Source organism: Oncorhynchus mykiss, chromosome 25 (assembly GCF_057628025.1).
Source record: "Oncorhynchus mykiss isolate SJ-2025 chromosome 25, ASM5762802v1, whole genome shotgun sequence".
NCBI classification, from domain to species: Eukaryota; Metazoa; Chordata; class Actinopteri; order Salmoniformes; family Salmonidae; genus Oncorhynchus; species Oncorhynchus mykiss.
In genome coordinates this window covers 65,354,734-65,372,819 of record NC_143046.1, presented here as the reverse complement: position 1 = coordinate 65,372,819, position 18,086 = coordinate 65,354,734, and the positions used below count along the sequence as shown (strand labels likewise).

General features: G+C 40.7%; 1 protein-coding gene, 2 long non-coding RNA genes and 1 pseudogene across 3 annotated transcripts in view; 3 read left to right on the top strand and 1 right to left on the bottom strand.

Moving 5' to 3' along the window:
- Positions 1-353: 353 nt before the first annotated feature.
- LOC149972096 (uncharacterized) lies at positions 354-16,336 on the bottom strand. The gene is made up of 4 exons (XR_016491963.1): positions 16,269-16,336; positions 12,979-13,145; positions 5,735-5,937; positions 354-466 (listed from the first exon to the last, which is right to left on the bottom strand). It is a non-coding gene; the product is annotated as an uncharacterized LOC149972096 (long non-coding RNA).
- Positions 4,405-5,165, top strand: LOC110504202 (zinc finger FYVE domain-containing protein 1-like; annotated as a pseudogene).
- LOC118944374 (uncharacterized) lies at positions 6,226-7,009 on the top strand. The gene is made up of 2 exons (XR_005039598.2): positions 6,226-6,348; positions 6,484-7,009. It is a non-coding gene; the product is annotated as an uncharacterized LOC118944374 (long non-coding RNA).
- The window catches only part of LOC110505521 (zinc finger protein DPF3), a 46,583-nt gene continuing 44,588 nt past the window's right edge, over positions 16,092-18,086 (top strand). Inside the window, exon 1 of the mRNA XM_090220755.1 lies at positions 16,092-16,448. Within this exon, the coding sequence (XP_090076881.1) occupies positions 16,417-16,448 (32 nt within the window). The 5' untranslated portion in view covers positions 16,092-16,416. The remainder of the gene's footprint in view (positions 16,449-18,086) is intronic.

The following is an 18,086-nucleotide window of genomic DNA, read 5'->3' as shown; positions in this document are numbered from 1 at the left end:
GCTGCCAGAATTACATTATGGACATGTTCAAACCCACTGATATGATCAATCCATTGGAATTTGTTAAATTGAACCAAGGATTTGAACAATTAGTTATATACTGCTCTCTACAGGTGTGTTGATGTACTGAATCTTACATAAATTACTGAGTTTTTAGTAGTGCAAACCATACACATTTTATAACAAATAGTTTTCGGGGTAATTCTGTCCAGTAAAAACTATTTATCATAATTACATAATTCAAGGTCTTGCAATATTAGTGGTAGTTTGAAAAGTAGTTCCCTTTCACAGATTAACAATACATTCAGGTTGTATAATCCAATATCTTAATGAAAAAATCTGCACACTGCTGCTCATGTTCCCAGGTGATTTTATTTAGAACATTTCGACCCTTCATCAGGCATCTATATCTCAGGTGGGGTTGGAAGGTCCTATATGTAGGGGAAGTACTCAGTGACATCACTTCCTGAAATGGAGGTAAAAAAAAAATATAAGGTTCACAGAATTAAGATTTAATGTATCAAAATATATGATCATACACAAGGAATGTCAATATTTATAGTGCATTTGGAAAGTATTCAGACCCCTTGACTTTTTCCACATTCTGTTACATTACAGCTTATTCTAAAATGGATTAAATCACTTTATTTTTCAAAAAAAAATAAAACTGAAATATCACATTTCCATAAGTATTCAGATTCTTTACTCAGTACTTTGAAGCACATTTGGCCGCGATTACAGCCTCAAGTCTTCTTGGGTATGACGCTACAAGCGTGGCACACCTGTATATTTGGGGAGTTTCTCAAATTTTTCTCTGCAGATCCTCTCCAGCTCTGTCAGGTTGGATGGGGATCGGTGCAGATATGTTCGTTAGGGTTAATGTCCGAGCTCTGGCTGGGCCACTCAATGACATTGGGACTTGTCCCAAAGCTACTCCCGAGTTGTCTTGGCTGTGTACTTAGTGTCGTTGTCCTGTTGGAAGGTGAACCTTCGCCACAGTCTGAGGTCCTGAGCGCTCTGGAGCAGATTTTCATCAAGGATCTCTCTGGACTTCGCTCCATTTTTCTTTCCCTCGATCCTGACTAGTTTCCCAGTCCCTGCCGCTGAAAAACATCCCCACAGCATAATGCCGTGGCATTAGTCCCCCTAAGCATTAGGGGGACGTTCATTGAGGTAAAACTTGAGGGCCACCATGCTTTCCATGAGTTTGCCTACAACTCCAGCACCTACGGAAAGTTCCTAGATGTGCAAATGTTCTTCAGCTTTTATTTATGTTGAAATGCAAATAATATAAATGACAAATTTGATAGATTTATGACTACAACGCTAACTTGTTTTATTCAAAACAACTTAATTTCCCAGCATGCGCATTATACCCACCCCTGACCCTCGACTCGAAATAATCTGTTCAGCTGATTTTAACATGCAACAACATAGCACTCAGAAATCCGCATGGAGTGGGCTGGTGATGAACAGAACAATGACAAAGCTAGGAATGATTTCAACGCAATAACATATTTTAAAGACTTCTGAAACGTATTGTGCCATTTTTCTTCTTGTAATGAAACAGCAGGGAGCAGGTCTCGAACCCTCAACCTTCTAGCCCGAATTCCATCTCGCTATCAACTGTGCAAAAGCATGCTCAAGCGGCAGAGTCGATATCCGCGTTTATAAACCCAGGGTTGTTACAGTATGTTTTATTTTGTTGACGGAACTGCTGTTATCCTAGTGTTTGGCTATGGTTATTATTGACGTGTTTACCTGAACTGGCTAACTAGCTTGGATAACACAGCTAACTTTAGCTATTTCAAACAGGGCGATTCGGATTTGTGTAACAAGTTTCGTCGGACGAAATAATATGTTTTAGTTAGGTTGTGTCACATTGATGGAATAATGTTGTTTTAAACAACATATTGCTTTAAGCATTGTCAGATTGTCTGTTCTTTAAATTGAGTGTTTTGCTCTCGGAGCATTCAGAGCGCACGCTGGATGCTCAGGCGGATGTGTAGGGTTGATCCGAGCGTTTCGACCTCACAACAGCAGTCAAGCACCCAAGCTAACTGGCTAACGTTGGCTAGCTTGCTAGCTACTTCCAGACACATGAGAGAACACCTCACTCTAACCATTTTACTTGCCCTAGCAGAGCAGGTTAGGTTGTTTTCATTTTATCCAGTGCATTTGTGACTTTCTGTGCTGATGGAAACAATTTAATTATGCTTTTTGCCGACATTTAACGCTACCGTGCATATTCGTTATTCTGCGCTCTGGCACACGGGAGTGTTCTGAAATTGGAGTAGAGTGAATTTACGAACGCACCCTTCATTTTTATGAAAGATAGTGTATTTTATTGTCAAGAGCAGGTTGACTTGAAATAGCCAGAACATATTCAACCAGATTGCCTCACTTTAACATTACTGTGTTTGAAATGTCACATATTGACATTTTGACATTATTAATTGTGTTGTCTGTTGAAATTAGTCGAACCTTTTTAAATGTTTTATTTTTACCTTTTTTCTCCCCAATTTCATGGTATCCAATTGTTTAGTATCTAGTCTCATCGCTACAACTCCCGTATGGGCTCGGGAGAGACGAAGGTTGAAAGCCATGCGTCCTCCGATACGCAACCCAACCAAGCCGCACTGCTTCTTAACACAGCGCGCATCCAACCCCCCTTTTTACGCCGATGCTACTCTGTTGTTATCATCTATGCATAGTCACTTTAATAACTCTACCTACATGTACATATTACCTTGACTTACCGGTGCCTTCGCACATTGACTCTGTACTGGTACCCCCTGTATATAGTCTCGCTATTGTTATTTTACTGCTGCTCTGTAATGACTTGTTCCTTTGATTTCCTATTCATATTTTTTAAACTGCATTGTTGGTTAGGGGCTTGTATGTAGGTCTACACCTGTTGTATTCGGCGCATGTGACAAAAATTTGATTCAATTTTGATCATTCTTAAATGGAAGAAGTTTGGAACCACCAAGAGTCTTCCTAGAGCTGGCCGCCTGGCCCAACTGAGCAATCGAGGAAGAAGGGCCTTGGTCAGGCAGGTGACCAAGAACCCGATAGTCACTGTGACAGAGCTCCAGAGTTCCTCTGTGTAGATGGGAGAACCATCCATAAGGATAACCATATCTGCAGCACTCCACCAATCAAGCCATTATGGTAGAATGACCAGAGAGAAGCCACTCTTCAGTAAAATGACAGACCGCTTGGAGTTTGCCAAAAGGCACCTAAAAGACTCTGACCATGAGAAACAAGTGTCTCTGGTCTGATGAAACCAAGTTTGAAACTCTTTGGCTTGCATGCAAAGCATCACACGTCTGGAGGAAACCAGGTACCACTCATCACCTGGCCAATACCATCCCTATGGTGAAGAATAGCGGTGGCAACATCATGCTGTGGGGATGTTTTTCAACGGCAGGGACTGGGAGACTAGTCAGGATCGAGGGAAAGATGAACGGAGCAAAGTACAGAGATCCTTGATGAGAACCTGCTCCAGAGCGCTCAGGACCTCCGACTGGGGCGAAGGTTCACCTCCCAACAGGACAACGACCCTAAGCGCATAGCAGAGACAACGCAAGAGTGGATTAGGGACAAGTCTCTGAATGTCCTTGAGTGGCCCAGCCTGAGCCCGGACTTGAACCCGATCAAACATTTCTGGAGAGACCTGAAAATAGGTGTGCAGCAATGCTCCCCATCCAAGTTTGAGAGGATCTGCAGAGAAGGGGAGAAACTCCCCAAATACAGGTGTGTCAAGCTTGTAATGTCATACCCAAGATGACTTGAGCCTGTAATCGCTGGCAAAGGTGCTTCTGAGTAAAGGGTCTGAATACTTACGTAAATGTAATATTATGACATTTTTAAAAACCTGTTTTTGCTTTGTCATTATGGGGTATTGCATGTAAAATCAAGGTTTTTAAATCCATTTTAGAGTAAGGCTGTAACGTTACAAAATGTGGACAAAGTGATGGGGGTCTGAATACTTTCCAAATTCTCTGTTGACCCATTTAGCATACCCACCATACCATGAGACGTCCATGTTTTCATCACTGGAAAAGAGAAACTGTTACATTTTCTATAATTGAAATCTTACACTCAGGATGGTAAAAAAAACATTAGGGATACCTTTTTAAATGTAGACTTATGTCAACCACCCTGCATTCAAGACTATGCTGTTTCAACTGGAGACACATCTGAGAGCGGGCACAACACAGACTTCAAATGATGTAAATTAGGGTCTAAACTACAACATACGAAAACCTTTATTATTTGATAAATACATGTTGGAAGAATTTATAGTATAGGTTGACAACCCTGATTTGTAAGTTTTTAAATGATATCAAACCCATCCGTTAATATTTTTCATTGATTAAGAAATTGATTTCTTATGCTATGGTTGGGTTTGCAAAATGGGTCAACTTTAAGCACCTCCTTCTCCTGAATGTTTTGGTATTCAGGTCCAAAACGTCACTTTCTGACCACTTCTACCATGGGGCAACTACAGTATGAATGGAAAGTTTCATTCAAATCAAAAAGGGGTGCAGCCAAAAAGTGATTGAATTAAAATCTAAGGACCCTTTTGTGAAATGAAATCACCTCATCTGCCAACACTATTCCCTGTTTATAGATAAAGGACGAAGGTGCGTTTGTGAAGATATTTAACTGCAAGCCCAACAAGCTGATGGTGGTGGTGTCCACCTTCGGCAACACAGGAGAAGGCAAATCCTACACTCTGAACCACACGTTCTTCATGGACAGGGAGGTGTTCAAGACCTCCCCCCACGCAGGAGTCCTGCACGGTGGGGGTGTTGGCGGAATTTGACCCCATCCACAAGGTGGTGGTCATCGATACAGAGGGCCAACTGGGTAACAGCTCCAACCAGGGCCACAGAACACGGCTCTTGCTCAAGGTGCTAGCTATCTCCAACAGTATTTACCGGACCCACGCCGACCGCATCCATGACGACCTCTTCAAGTTCCTGGGCGACGGGTCAGAAGCCTACCTGAAACATTTCACCAAGGAGCTGAATGCCACTACTGCCCGCTGTGGCCTGGACGTGCCTCTGTCCACCCTAGGGCAGGCCATCATCATCTTCCATGAGACTGTCCACACCAAGCTGCTGGGCTCAGGTCAGCGCTAAGAAATACTGTAATCAACACTGACCATAGTGTACACAAATCGAACATTGGTGTGGTTACTTTCTGCTCTCATCAGTCTCATTTTTATTTCACCTTCCTTGACAGTGTAAACATTAGGGATACAGTAGATTCATCCACTCATTGTCATGAGTGTTGCTACAGAAGATCATATTACATGTAATTTGATAATTACGGGTACAGAATCTCTACTCACCCCGCTGACCCTTTGACACGCTAAGACTAGTAATTGTCATTCCAACAGAGCTGTTTTGAAACGGTGTGAACAGTTAGTTGGCCAGTCAAGCAGTTTGAGTAATCTAGTATCATTTTCCTTTCAAAGTATGTGGCTGTTAAACTGTACAAATTGATTTTCTATCCATTTAATGTTTCCCTTTAGAGTAGAATTTTACTTATTTTTCTTAGAAATCATTTTTGGTGAGGCATCTTCCATCTCAGTTTTGATTGAGCTAGAAAAGGTTGAAGACCCCTGATCAAAGTGATCTGAAGTGAAATGTCCTTTTATGAGGGGTTATATATCAACTCAAAGTTAAGTCTGTCTTCTCATCCTATTCCATTTGATCACCTTTTCGTTCTCTCATTCTGACAGGAAACCTGCTGCTTGAGCGCTTCAGGAAGCTGGGCCGTTTCCCAGAGGTTTTCAGCTCCATCCTGTACCTCGGCACGTGTACCTGTAGCCCCCCAAATGACTTTGGTGGCCTGCAGCACACCCTGGAGCAGCTGCTGGACAACAACTCCACCCGCTTCCCAGTCGTCATCTTCAAAGCCCTGCAGGTAGTAGACATTATAGCTCAGTCATCTGGCTGTAAACTGGTTTCAAACAGGCTCACATTTACATAAGGCAAACACTGAAACCATGACAGTCAAATAAGGCTGTCAAGCTGTGTTCAAGAATGGAATGTTTTAGCATTTCTGTCTACTGGAACATTTGATCTTTATTTAAAGGGGTCTTAAAATCAAGCACATAGAAAGTTAAATGTTGCTATTCAATAGGTGACCGTTAGTTTTACGGTCACCAATCTAATCAGACTACAAAAATGTAATTTCTGATCTGTTGTTCTTCTCTGTCTATGGCCTAAGTGAGCGCTTCAATGGGGAGATTTCTGATGAGCTCATAGCCCACAACTGCTTCTTCCCTGATGAGTACTTCACCTGCTCCGGCCTCTGCCTCGTTTGCGGGTAAGTCCTCTGTTTCCTTCTCTTCAATTATTTAATTCTCTCCATCTCATGCCACTGACTATACGATGTACAAGTGATGTCATCCTACATCATACTTCCGGGTCCTTCAACACATTGTGCCTACTCTCTCTTCAGGCCTGGTGAAGGGTGCTGCGCGTCCTGCCTACTGGGTGCCTGACCACATATCCTCTCCTGCCACATCTGCCACCGTGACTTCACTGCCAAGCTGTCTAAGCACCACTGTCACGCCTGCGAGCAAGACGTGTGTGACGAATGCTCCCCAGAGCGTCGACCGGTCCCCTTGCGAGGGTAGGACCACAGTGTCCATGTTTGTGCAAACTGCAACCAGAAACCTGGCGACCTTTTAATGGGACTGGCCCTCCTTCCTCAGAACACTGGACTGAACCACTCTCTCAAACCTCATATACCTCATATACCTCCATTATTGAAATGGATCGTTCCCATGTCTGTGGCAAGGATGTTGTTAGTAAATCTAGTTTTAGGGTTTCTGATGCCTTGTAAAAAATGTATGTATAATAGTAATGTAATTTGACTATTGAATTACCTTTTCCGCATTCACCCAAATCAGTGCTTTTTTGTTGGATAATGGTTGTGAAATATGTTTCTATCATGGAATAAAATTACATTTGTATCATGTAAACCGTTTGTTGAGAAACTTTATTATTTTGTATCAATTCTTGACACAAGGCATTGTTTCACTGATGTAATGTTGAGGGGATAATGGCACCAGTGCAGTCACCACTGCAGGTTCGTTGCATGCTCTACTACACTATTTTAACATTGCTCTAAGTCTGTTGCGGCTGTACAAAGCTGCTGCATATCATATGGCCCAAAAAATTAAACTGAGACCGAAGTTAGGTTTGATTTGGATCTGCATGAACATCCATAGATCCCATTTTTAAACCGGTCTGTTTTTGTCTGCAAATAGCATTTCAGGTAACTGTTTCTGTGTTGACAACCTCTTTGGTATACATGGAGGTAATGGTTGTATGAAAGTATGCTAGAAGACAGGATTTTAGATATGGAAAATAAACTTTTGTAGAAAACGTTTGTTCAGCTTGAAAGTCTGAGAGATGCATTGCCTTTGAGGTGTTGTGAGGTAGTCTGGGTACCAGTCTCTAACATTCCACTCCTTGTACGTCATGTCATGCGCCAAATTGGCAAGTGGCACGGCGTACAAGGAGTGGAATGCAATAGCTGAACAGAGACCCCTGGAAAAAAAATCTACTCAACCTCATTATTTAATTTATACTGGATGGTATTTTTGTAATGTGTCTGACCATTTCTGTTACTTGATGTGCATTATGCACCTAGAATTGAATTGAGTGGCAGTAACTTCCATTTGTTTGAATCTTGTTGAGCTGCTGTTTTTTGAACATGCAGATTCTCCTCTAACCCAGTTTAACATAACAAACACAAGACTATAGATCGCCATAAGCATAGGCTGATGGGACAATGAACTCCGCTTTTCAGTTTCAACACATTTAATGATTTCTTTTGAGCCAATTGCTTCTGTGGCATTATTCGTCATCCACACTAAAGACTGCATTGTCAAATAGATTGCATGCTTGTTATTTCATAATTTGTGCTTTTTAGTCATTGAGATGTTATACGTTGTGTTAAGGGAGTTTTATGGGCTTTTCTGAATAACTTATTGGTCATTTTGAGTATACTTGCTTTTTTTTTCCTGTAATCTGTTCTTTGCATACGACACTTGGATACGTACAGTCAGCTGGCATTTATACCTGAACCATTTCACATCTTTGATGGTTATATGATTATGTGGCTGAAATGTAGTTAAAGCTTTAATTAATCAAATAACTTCTTTATATCCACATCTATTGAAGTGTGTTTTGAAAGAGTAATTTGAAAAGTTCAACCAGGGGAACAGTTTTACCTGGATGCATGACACTGGACATTTTATTACCTTTACATTGGAGTTTGTAATAAAAAAAATAAGTGAAGACAAATATTATTTGTCCTGTAAGCCTTTTAGATATAATTGTCATTTTGGAGTGTTTTGTTTTAATTTGTTACTTTTGTCTAACTTTAGTCAGGTTCAATTTCTAATGAGATGTTCCCTTCAACCCTGCAATGTTTATATGTTGCATTGGGGGAAAGAAAGCACAATAATATCTGAGAAGTCTATAATTTACTCAGTTTCGAGCTCAATTGGTATCAAGAGACCAAAACATGTTCCAGGAAAACCTTCCCCCTACACCACCACCAGCCTGTACCGTTGACACCAGGCAGGCTGAGTCCATGGACTCATGCTGCTTACGCCTAATCCTGACTCAGGTATCGGGATCAGGCAATGTTTTTCCACTCAATTGTCCAGTGTTAGTGAACGCGTGCCTGCTGGTGCCGCTTCTTCTTGTTTTTAGCTGATATGAGTAAAACCCGGTGTGGTCGTCTGCTGCAATCTGCCATCATCCGTGACAAGGATGGTCTATTGCAAAAGACGGAGATGTTCTGCACACCACTGTTTTTCTGCTCTGTTATTTGCCTGTTTGTGGCCCACCTGTTAGCTTGCAAGATTCTTGCCATTCTCCTTCGACCTCTCATCAACAAGTTTTTTTCGCCCACCGGACTGCCGTTGACTGGATGTTTTTTGTTTGTCCCACCATTCTTGGTAAACCCTAAACACTCGTGCATGAATAGCCCAGGAGGCCGGCCGTTTCTGAGATACTGGAACCAGCGTGCCTGGCACCACGCTCAAAGTCGCTTAGGTCACTCGTTTTGATCATTCTCACATTCAATCAAACAGTAACTGGATGCCTGTCTGCCTGCTTTATATAGCAAGCCACATGACTCACTGTCTGTAGGAGCGAACCATTTTCTTGAAGGGGGTGGTGTACCTAATAAACTGGTGTACATTGTCAGCATTCAATTTTCTATAATATAATACAGGGAGAACCCTATAGGCCACATGTCCGTGTATGTTTTGTTATTTAGATTTCTAAGGCAAAATATAGTGGAAAAACAGATTAATCTTTGAATATGAAAAACAAAAATCTGAAATCAACTTGTTTTTCTCATTTATTGTGTCAAAATTGGACATGGAATAACGGAAAACAAGTAACTAAATGTATACAACTTTTAGATTTTATTTTTTTGTTTTGTTCATACGTGGAGTACAGTACCCCTCATAGAATATTCACAGGGCTTAATGGGGGTTACAGCCTAAGTAGGCAGCACAAAGAAAGGAATAGACTATGAAAGTGACAGGAAGATAAAAAATACTAATGTTAGCTAACCCTTTTTTTTATTTTAGATCATTTGTTGGGCTGGAATTTCTTCTGTTGTCATTTCAATAAGTGTTTGAAAAAGATTATAAGAATACAAAGTAAAAATTGTGATACAAATGTCTGACTGCCTCTTTATAATGCTTCGTGTTTGTGTTTAATACACTTGGCATCTGTAATTTCAAGGTTCTACTGTACATTCAAGTCTCAAATGGACTCCAGGGGTTAACTCCTGTTTGCTACTGCTGTCCAGAGGACGTTAAGAGCTACTACATGCAGTTGAATTAAATAGGCCTTTTTCAGAAATTTTAATATGAATGGCAAAAATCTTTGTTTATATCCATGAAAGGACACATTTTTGGAGGTTGTCAATACTGATTACTTTTAGGATTGCGTAGGAAAGGGCATGAAAAAAAAATACATTTTTGGAATCATTTTGTGCTTTTTGGACCAAGAAACAGGTGCGAGGAGTCTGAATCAGAATGATATTCCCTATAATAAAATGTAATCAATAGACACAATTCAACATTAAGACAATTGTGTCATTTCCACAATTACTTATTACAAGTAACTTTTCATATAATGGGAAGTTGATCAGGTGTCTGGTCCTCAGTAGCTGCATCTGCTGACTACACTACCAGATCAGTGATCCTAGATCAGCAATGCTACCCTGAGACACTCTGATCTTCCTTGAATTGTATGTGTGTAAGTAAGTGGGGTGGGGAGAGGAGTGTACTGTAGGTGTATGTGGTGGCCTGGCTGGTCATTTGTTAGTGGGCAATAGGCTCAGGCCTTTGCCTGTATTTAACATATGTCTGTGGCAGTAATTCTGAATTTTTTGTTGTTGTTTTATAGCAGAGAGAACAAATGGGAATATTTGTTCAATCGAAAGGGAATATTCACAAGGTACAGACCACACCATCAACTGTATATGTTTAAGATATTTAATGGAGTGAGTAACAGACAGGAGTTGGGGGCTCAACATTACCCAGTTTGTATGACAGTTGAACTTTGTATGTCACGTGTCTGGATCACAACCAGTCATAACTAGTGTCTATCAAAGCAACATTTGCATTGCAAAATCAGGAAATGTCCTCAATTTGGACATTTGCTCAGTACTTGAAGGATAGTGGCCAGTAAAGAATAGAATTGTAAAGATAAAGTAATATCATTAAATCTCAGTTTGTCTTAGCTTGTAACTCATAAAATATTTGATTTTGGATCACAGGTAAAATGCAGCAATTACATTAACTTGTATTACTTATCTAGTGAAGGAAGGGAGGTAGGGGAAGGTTATTCTGACAAACCCATCTATACCCATTTATCCACTCTCCACCCACACCCACATCCCTCCATACATGTTCCATCTATCAAACTTTCAGTAAAAAAAAACACTTGAAGCAAATTTCAACATTGAATTAAACTGATTTAATCAAATGGCAGTTGAAACAAGAGTGAGCAACGTTTAGTATGAGGGGAATAAAATAGTTGCTTTGGCAGCCTGGCAGCATGGGATTGGTGCTAGGGTTGGACGGTATCTAGATTTTCATACCCTCATACTGTGCCTGTGCCATCCCGGTGTTGTGTTTTTGCTATGCTGGATTAAGTGATATGACATGCTATTTTATAAAATAATTTCTCTGTAATTAATATTACCTGATTAAACTAATAATGTAAATGTAATTAACTAGAAAGTCAGGGCACCACCGGAGGAATGTTTATAGAGCTGTTGTCTTCCGAATAAACTCTTAAAGACCTGGTAATCTTTTATATCAATAATAGTCCATTATTAATCGTCACCTTATTCAGTCTCATCTGAATGTCGTAGAATTCTTGGTTATCTTCACGAACCCTGGCTAACAAGTTGAATCAGCAATACAACATTTGGTTTAATTCTTTATTTACTAAATACCTAAATAATCACACAGAATTACATATACACAGGATGGATCATATATTGATGACTAATTATGTCATAAAAGGAAACGTCCCTAGCGGCCGGAACCGATATGATGGCTGGTTACACAAAGAAAGGGGTTTGGGTTTAAATGAAAGAACAGGAAGACTAAGGAACGAAAGGATTGGGTCTCTATCGGACCTTATGAAGCTATGCTATCGTAAATACAAAATCTTATGCATTCTAAATAACCGCCCATTTGGAAAAGGAAAATGCAAGAAATATTTACTCTGAGCTGCACTCCCATAGATTGATCGTAGATGGAAGGCTGGGTTGCCCAGCCTGAAGAATATGTCTGGTGGTAGAATGGATATTGTTGTAGTACCGTCGTCGTGTGGTAGAACGGATACATTGTAGTACCCTGTCTTTCTGAAGAGGTTGTCTGTCCTTTCCTAGCCACGCACGTTTACAGCTGCTGCTGCTGCTGCTAACTCGACATCTAGGATGTATCACTTCTTTAGTGAATAAGAGTTCAAAGTTCATACCAAGTTGCCATACTATAAGCTCATGCTATATTCTGGCTGGTATAGTCGAAATGCATCCTTCCAGCATGTCGATCGTCACTTCCATGTTGAAATCGCCCTTTTTTAATGTATGGACAGCAGTCCTCACGTCACCCGGAACACATTGCTAATTTTGTTAGGTTGTTGTCGTTCAACCTTTCGCAACCAGAGCTCACGCTGAGGTTGGCTTAGTTCTGTAGTTGATTTTAGACCTTTTAACGTACGGACATCAGTCCTCACGTCGTCAAGGAACATAAATTGACTTTCGTCAAGGGGCTTTTGTAGTGGTGGAGAGAAGAGCGTGTTTCATAGTTCACAACCAATGTCTGTTCACTTGGGCGGGGCCTTTGAGTGAGCAGAATTTACTTTTATGAAAACAATTTTCTCATTTAGAAGCTAAAATTACATTTAATCTTTTCACAAATAGCTTCATATTTAAACATTTAAATTGCACAACAATTCCATGTGAATCTGATAACTAGAATGTGTAGACCTTCCAAGATACAGTTAATGTCATCCTATCATCAGTAATAATGTCTCAGACGACAACTGATCTGACATCATATTCTTTAAGTACGAACTGATATTTTCAACTGATTGGATTACCGAAATATGGTTCCGTTCCCCACCCTTTTGATGTTACCAGACTCTCCCTATGTTAACAAAGGGTTTTCAAATCTGAGTCAAATCTGTAGAGTAGAGAGAGGAAAGGGGAGAGGAAAGGGGAAAAGGTATTTATAGGGGTCATAAACCTCACCAACAGGGGAACGTCATGACACCGGGATATACGGTATTACTGGTAGTGCACTTAGCTAACATTAGAAAGTTAGCAAAACCCAGCAGGAGAGTCTCAGGGTCATCTATAGGCAATACCATACAACATGAGATAAATGGAGAGACACACCTTGAGAGCAGCATGCCAAACAGGAAGTGTAAAGAAGGAGCTTTCCTTGAAGGATGGGGAAGGAGAGTCTCAGCTGAAATCCAAGAATTCTGATATGTTCTGTCCAGTTGTCCTTCAAACAGGCCTGCAGGTGCCAGCAACCAGCTTACATAGCATATGTGAATGAACTGTGAGGATTGTCAAGACAGAGAGAGAGAGAGAGAGAGAGAGAGAGAGAGAGAGAGAATTAACAGTTCATTTGTGATTGTTTATTCCACTTGCTTTGGCAATATTAACATGTTTTCCATGCTAATAAAGCCCTTTTTAATTGAATTGAGAGAGAGATAATCACTGTTGAGCATTCAATTTAAAATAGTGTTAAACTGTTCTAGAGTCATATTGTCTCAGCACAGTAGAGTACAGCAGGGTTAGAGAAATATGCAAATTTACAGTCATGGGGACAGCATTCTTGCTTCTCAACCCGGGTGTGGTAGGAGGCGGTAGTGCATGACCTTGAGAGCATCATGTCCACTTGATAGAGCTGAGTGAATGGTCCTGTGTGTGTGTGTGTAATTGGTTTAATTATTTATTTACTAGCAAACTAAATGATAACACAGGATAAACATACACCCTCAATACATAAGGAAAAGGTCCCTAGCGGACTAACACAACATATGGTGCCTTGTTACAAAGAAGATGAAGAGGGAGAGAGAGAGAAAGAGACACTTATCATTGATACATTTTAGGAACTATTCTCACAGTAATCATATACTTTTTACACAAACCGCTGCCCATTTGGAGTAAGAAATCATGAATGTGGGCTCCCGAGTGGCGCACTGGTCTAAGGTGCTGTATTTCAGTGCAAGATGTCCAGGCTGCATCACATCCGGCTGCGATTGGGAAACTCATAGGTCGGTGCACAATTGGCCCAGCGTCGTCCGGGTTTGGCCAGAGTAGGCCGTCATTCTAAATAAGAATTTGTCCTTAACTGACTTGCCTAGTTAATTTTTTTTACATCTATTTACGTTTAAATGCCTTCGTTCGCTGTGGATTTCTGTCGGAACCAGCCCTCAGGAAGGGTGTTGGGCCTTTCAGCGGCACGCTTGTAAGGCTCTGATTGTCCAAAAGGGGTCGTATTCTACTGTTGTTTACTCTGGAAGATACTCCTTGGAAGGTAGGCTAGTCAGCCGTATCAACGGTTCCCATTGGTGATGAGAGTAGTAGAATACATTGATTTGAGAAGAGTAGTAGAATAAGATGGTTTGAAGAGTAGTAGAATGGTCCCACGCTTTTCTAGATATTTTACTTAGGACAGCTAATCAGCCATACCGGTTATTGTCCGGGAGGTGAGCTTCTCGCTTCTCCCTCACGTTGATATTCAGAGTTCAATCCACTTTGGATGTGTGCTGCAGCTACACTGGTCTCAATGTTAATTTCTTTACTGATCCTTTTATGCACTCTGGTCGAAAGGGACAGTTCCGTCAGGCTGACACGCTCTCTGACCTCACTCTGGGCGTGGCTACTTACTGTGCAAAGTTTATTGGAGGCAAATGATCCCTTATGGCTCCTAAAATCACATTCTTGTCTAAACAAAAATACTTTAATTATTTTTCATATTTCATTCACAACGTAAAGGATGGAGACTTCATACTGGTGTTTAGAGCGAACCGAATGGTTGCTGGATCGAATCCCCTAGCTGACAAGGTAAAAATCTATCGTTCTGCCCCTGGGCAAAGGCAGTTAACCCACTGTTCCCTGGGCGCCGAAGACATGGATGTCGATTATAGCAGCCCCTTGCACCTCTCTGATTCAGAGGGGTTGGGTTAAATGTGGAAGACACATTTAAGTTCAATGCATTCAGTTGTACAGCTGACTAGGTATCCCCCTTTCCCTTACATGTAGTGTATATACTTTCCAAGTTACAGTATTTCCTTTATAACACTTTTAATGACATCACAAAATAACAACCCATATGACATTTTTATTCTTTAGCTCGCCTCTGACCATTCCCCACATTCTCTGTTAGGAATATTGTTTCAGTATTCGCTTTAGAACGCGTTAGAGTTTAGGCGGGAAAAGTCTCTGGAGACAAAGAAACATTCCTGTGTGAATTTGGAGAGGGATGTTCTCTCTCCTTGATTTATAACAGGGTATAAGGTGTCAACTCCCCACCAGGTCCCTCCTCCCCCCTCTGTGGGTGAGAGATGGTCTGGTTACTGTCATCCATTGCCAAGCTGACCTGACCCATTCGGATCTTCACAGGACAGTCATGACAACCCATACCAATAAAAAGGCTTATTTTAACTTACACAACTTATACTTTAACTTATAGGCAGATTTAACTACATGAAGTTCCTGGTGATCAGCTAAAATGCAGTACTGTGCTTTTCTCCTGCGGTAAAAGTCAGATTTCACACACACACACCACACACACACACACTGTGTGTGTACTGACTATAGCTTAATTGGATATTGTTGTTTGTGTAAGCAATAAAGATTTAGGATCTTCATTTGATCACTCTTTTGTTGCTGATAATTCTGCACAGTAGGAAATGCAAAATTGTAGTGTATTCAAGGTTTCAAAAGGCTTCTAAAGTTTGTAATTCCATTTTAAAATGCCAGATTTGAAAATGTATCACCCCCTACAAAATGTTTTCATGAATTAATAATCTACATTTCCTGTTGCTGCAGGATATTTTTTCTGCTGCAAACTGACTCAAATTAAGATCCTACATCTGTAGCTAAGTTAGCTATGCAAAGTGCCAATTATTTCCAGTAACTGCTCTTAATTATTACTCTGTCAATAAACACCATCAGCTGACAGAAGATCTAGCTAAGTTAGCTACAGAAAGTAATGGAGAAATCTCACTTTTCTGCAGTAGCTCTGGTTGGGCAATGGGTAGCTCTGGCTAGCATGACTATAGCCAGTAACCAGTTAGGGCTAGCTGGGCACTGGCTAGCTAGCCCTAACCAGCCAGCCAGCCAATGCAAGCCAACTTTATTCAGTTGTTGTTGAGTTTGTTATATTGGCATGCTAACTTCATAATTAGTTCCTGTCACACTCACACAGTCTAATATTTTCTTTGTGCTGGCAGCCTAGGCTGTAAACACAACCCTAAGCATGAATATTATATAAAGGGGCGTGTACTTCCAGGTGGGAACAAAACCAAAATCAGAAATGTAATAGATGTTGTTATTTGTTTTCCATTATTCCATGTCAAATTCTGACACTATATATGAGAAAATAAGTTGATTTCCGATTTTCGTTTTTCTAATTCAGAAACGACAAACACGAAAAACGATAAACAGACCTTTTTCGTTTTCCATTCTCCGTTTTGCCTCGGAAATTAAAGTAACAAAACCTTCACGGACCCACCCCGAGCCCCGATTGGTTGGTTGGTTTTTCGTAGGTTTCACTCAGAACTGCAAGACGCTGATATTGCGTTACCGTGTAGCAAAATGGCGGCTGTCATTCAGAACCCACTTAAAGCGTAAGTAAATTAACAAATTGATTAAATTCTGTTGTGTTACTTTGTTGCCAATACTTGAATTACATGGATCCGTACTTTTAAGCAAATACAAGACGCGTGCAAATGTGGGAATAATGCTGTCGTAACAATGTGTATTTCTACTTGCGGAGCCGAATTAATGTGTCAGTGCTTTCACCGAAGTAGACTGCTTAGTTTATTAGACATTTCTGCATATTATGGTTTACAATCTTCTATGTGTGATATGCGGATTATCCCATGTGTCATACTAATTGCGTTTTAGGCCTGTAACCTCAACATGATCATTTATTGACTCATTTGAACCGACTCTTGAATTTATCTGAACGTTGCTTCAAAATTTAGCACAAAAGTGTTTCAACATGCACTCTGCTATTACGAGGACGAGTAAAAGACAATTGCACGAATTTCCATATTTCCGGAATAACATTGACATCCCGAGTCTTTTATAGTTGGTGTGTATTGTCGAGATGTCAACTTTGGCTGAGCGCAGACGTGACAAGGACCCAGTAGGTAGAGCAAGGCAGGAGGCATTTTATATTTGCATGCCTTTCCGCCCGAAAGCGAAGTGACAGCAATGCGAGCCCCGGAATTTCCTTTGGAGGTAGTCCTATGCATTTTGTAAAGCGCCTGTGCAGTTACTTAAGTTTTATCCTATCCTCTGTGTGTTCACTAATGAATCAACAGTATTTATCCTGTTTTGTCCGTGACGCCATTTTTTCTATGAGAGCTTATATTGTCAGATAATATATATTAGCCGTAGAAGTAAAAAAATAAAAAAAAACTATTGCCAATTTAGAAGTTTGGGCAAGTTTGTATTGAGTGATATTGCCACCTCATGTACATTTTCTCAGAGAAAGACAAACAAGGCCTACTGGTAAGTCATTTCTTTGTTACTACCCATGTTTGAGCACTGACAGACTGTTTGTAGGACAGTTAAGGTATAACCAGACCTTTTGGACTGTGCATTAGAGATGGTGAGACTTTCTGGAGGTGAAGAACGAGGGATGTAACTTGACTGTGCCTTTAAGTGGAGGAGTGGTGCAGATTAGCCAGGTCCATGATCCTGGGCCCATCTGTCAGGACATGCTCTGACCAGGAGGAAGTGTTGGGCACAGGCAGCAAGGCAGGAGACCCATCTGCTCTTCTGTAGAGGTACCCTGGCACCCCCATGGGCCCTACAGGATTAGGGAAGTGTGCTCCTCGCCCACCACTTACATATAGATGCATCATTATTTTACGCTTATGACTACATAAACGAGCTTGAAGAGCTCTACCACTGACAAGCATAAAGGATGGTCTTGTTTCATTTCATGGCTGTGGTGGTTCCCAGTTGGCACAAAGTAGCCTAGTTTGAGACACTGCCATTTTTATCCATTTTGTGGGACTAATTTCCTTTAAACCACTTTACCCTTGTATCCAACAAGATCAACCTAATCATTCTACTGTGCCTGAATGAGCTGCTTCTTCATCTCCTAGAGGTTTTAACATGTATAATGTCTCCTCGCTGTAAGCTGTGCTTAATGAAGTGTTTCAATCTGCTATAATTAGCTACTGTTTCAGGTTTCAGACTTCATCTCACACATTTGTCAGATTATAATTAGTCACACTTGACACTAATTG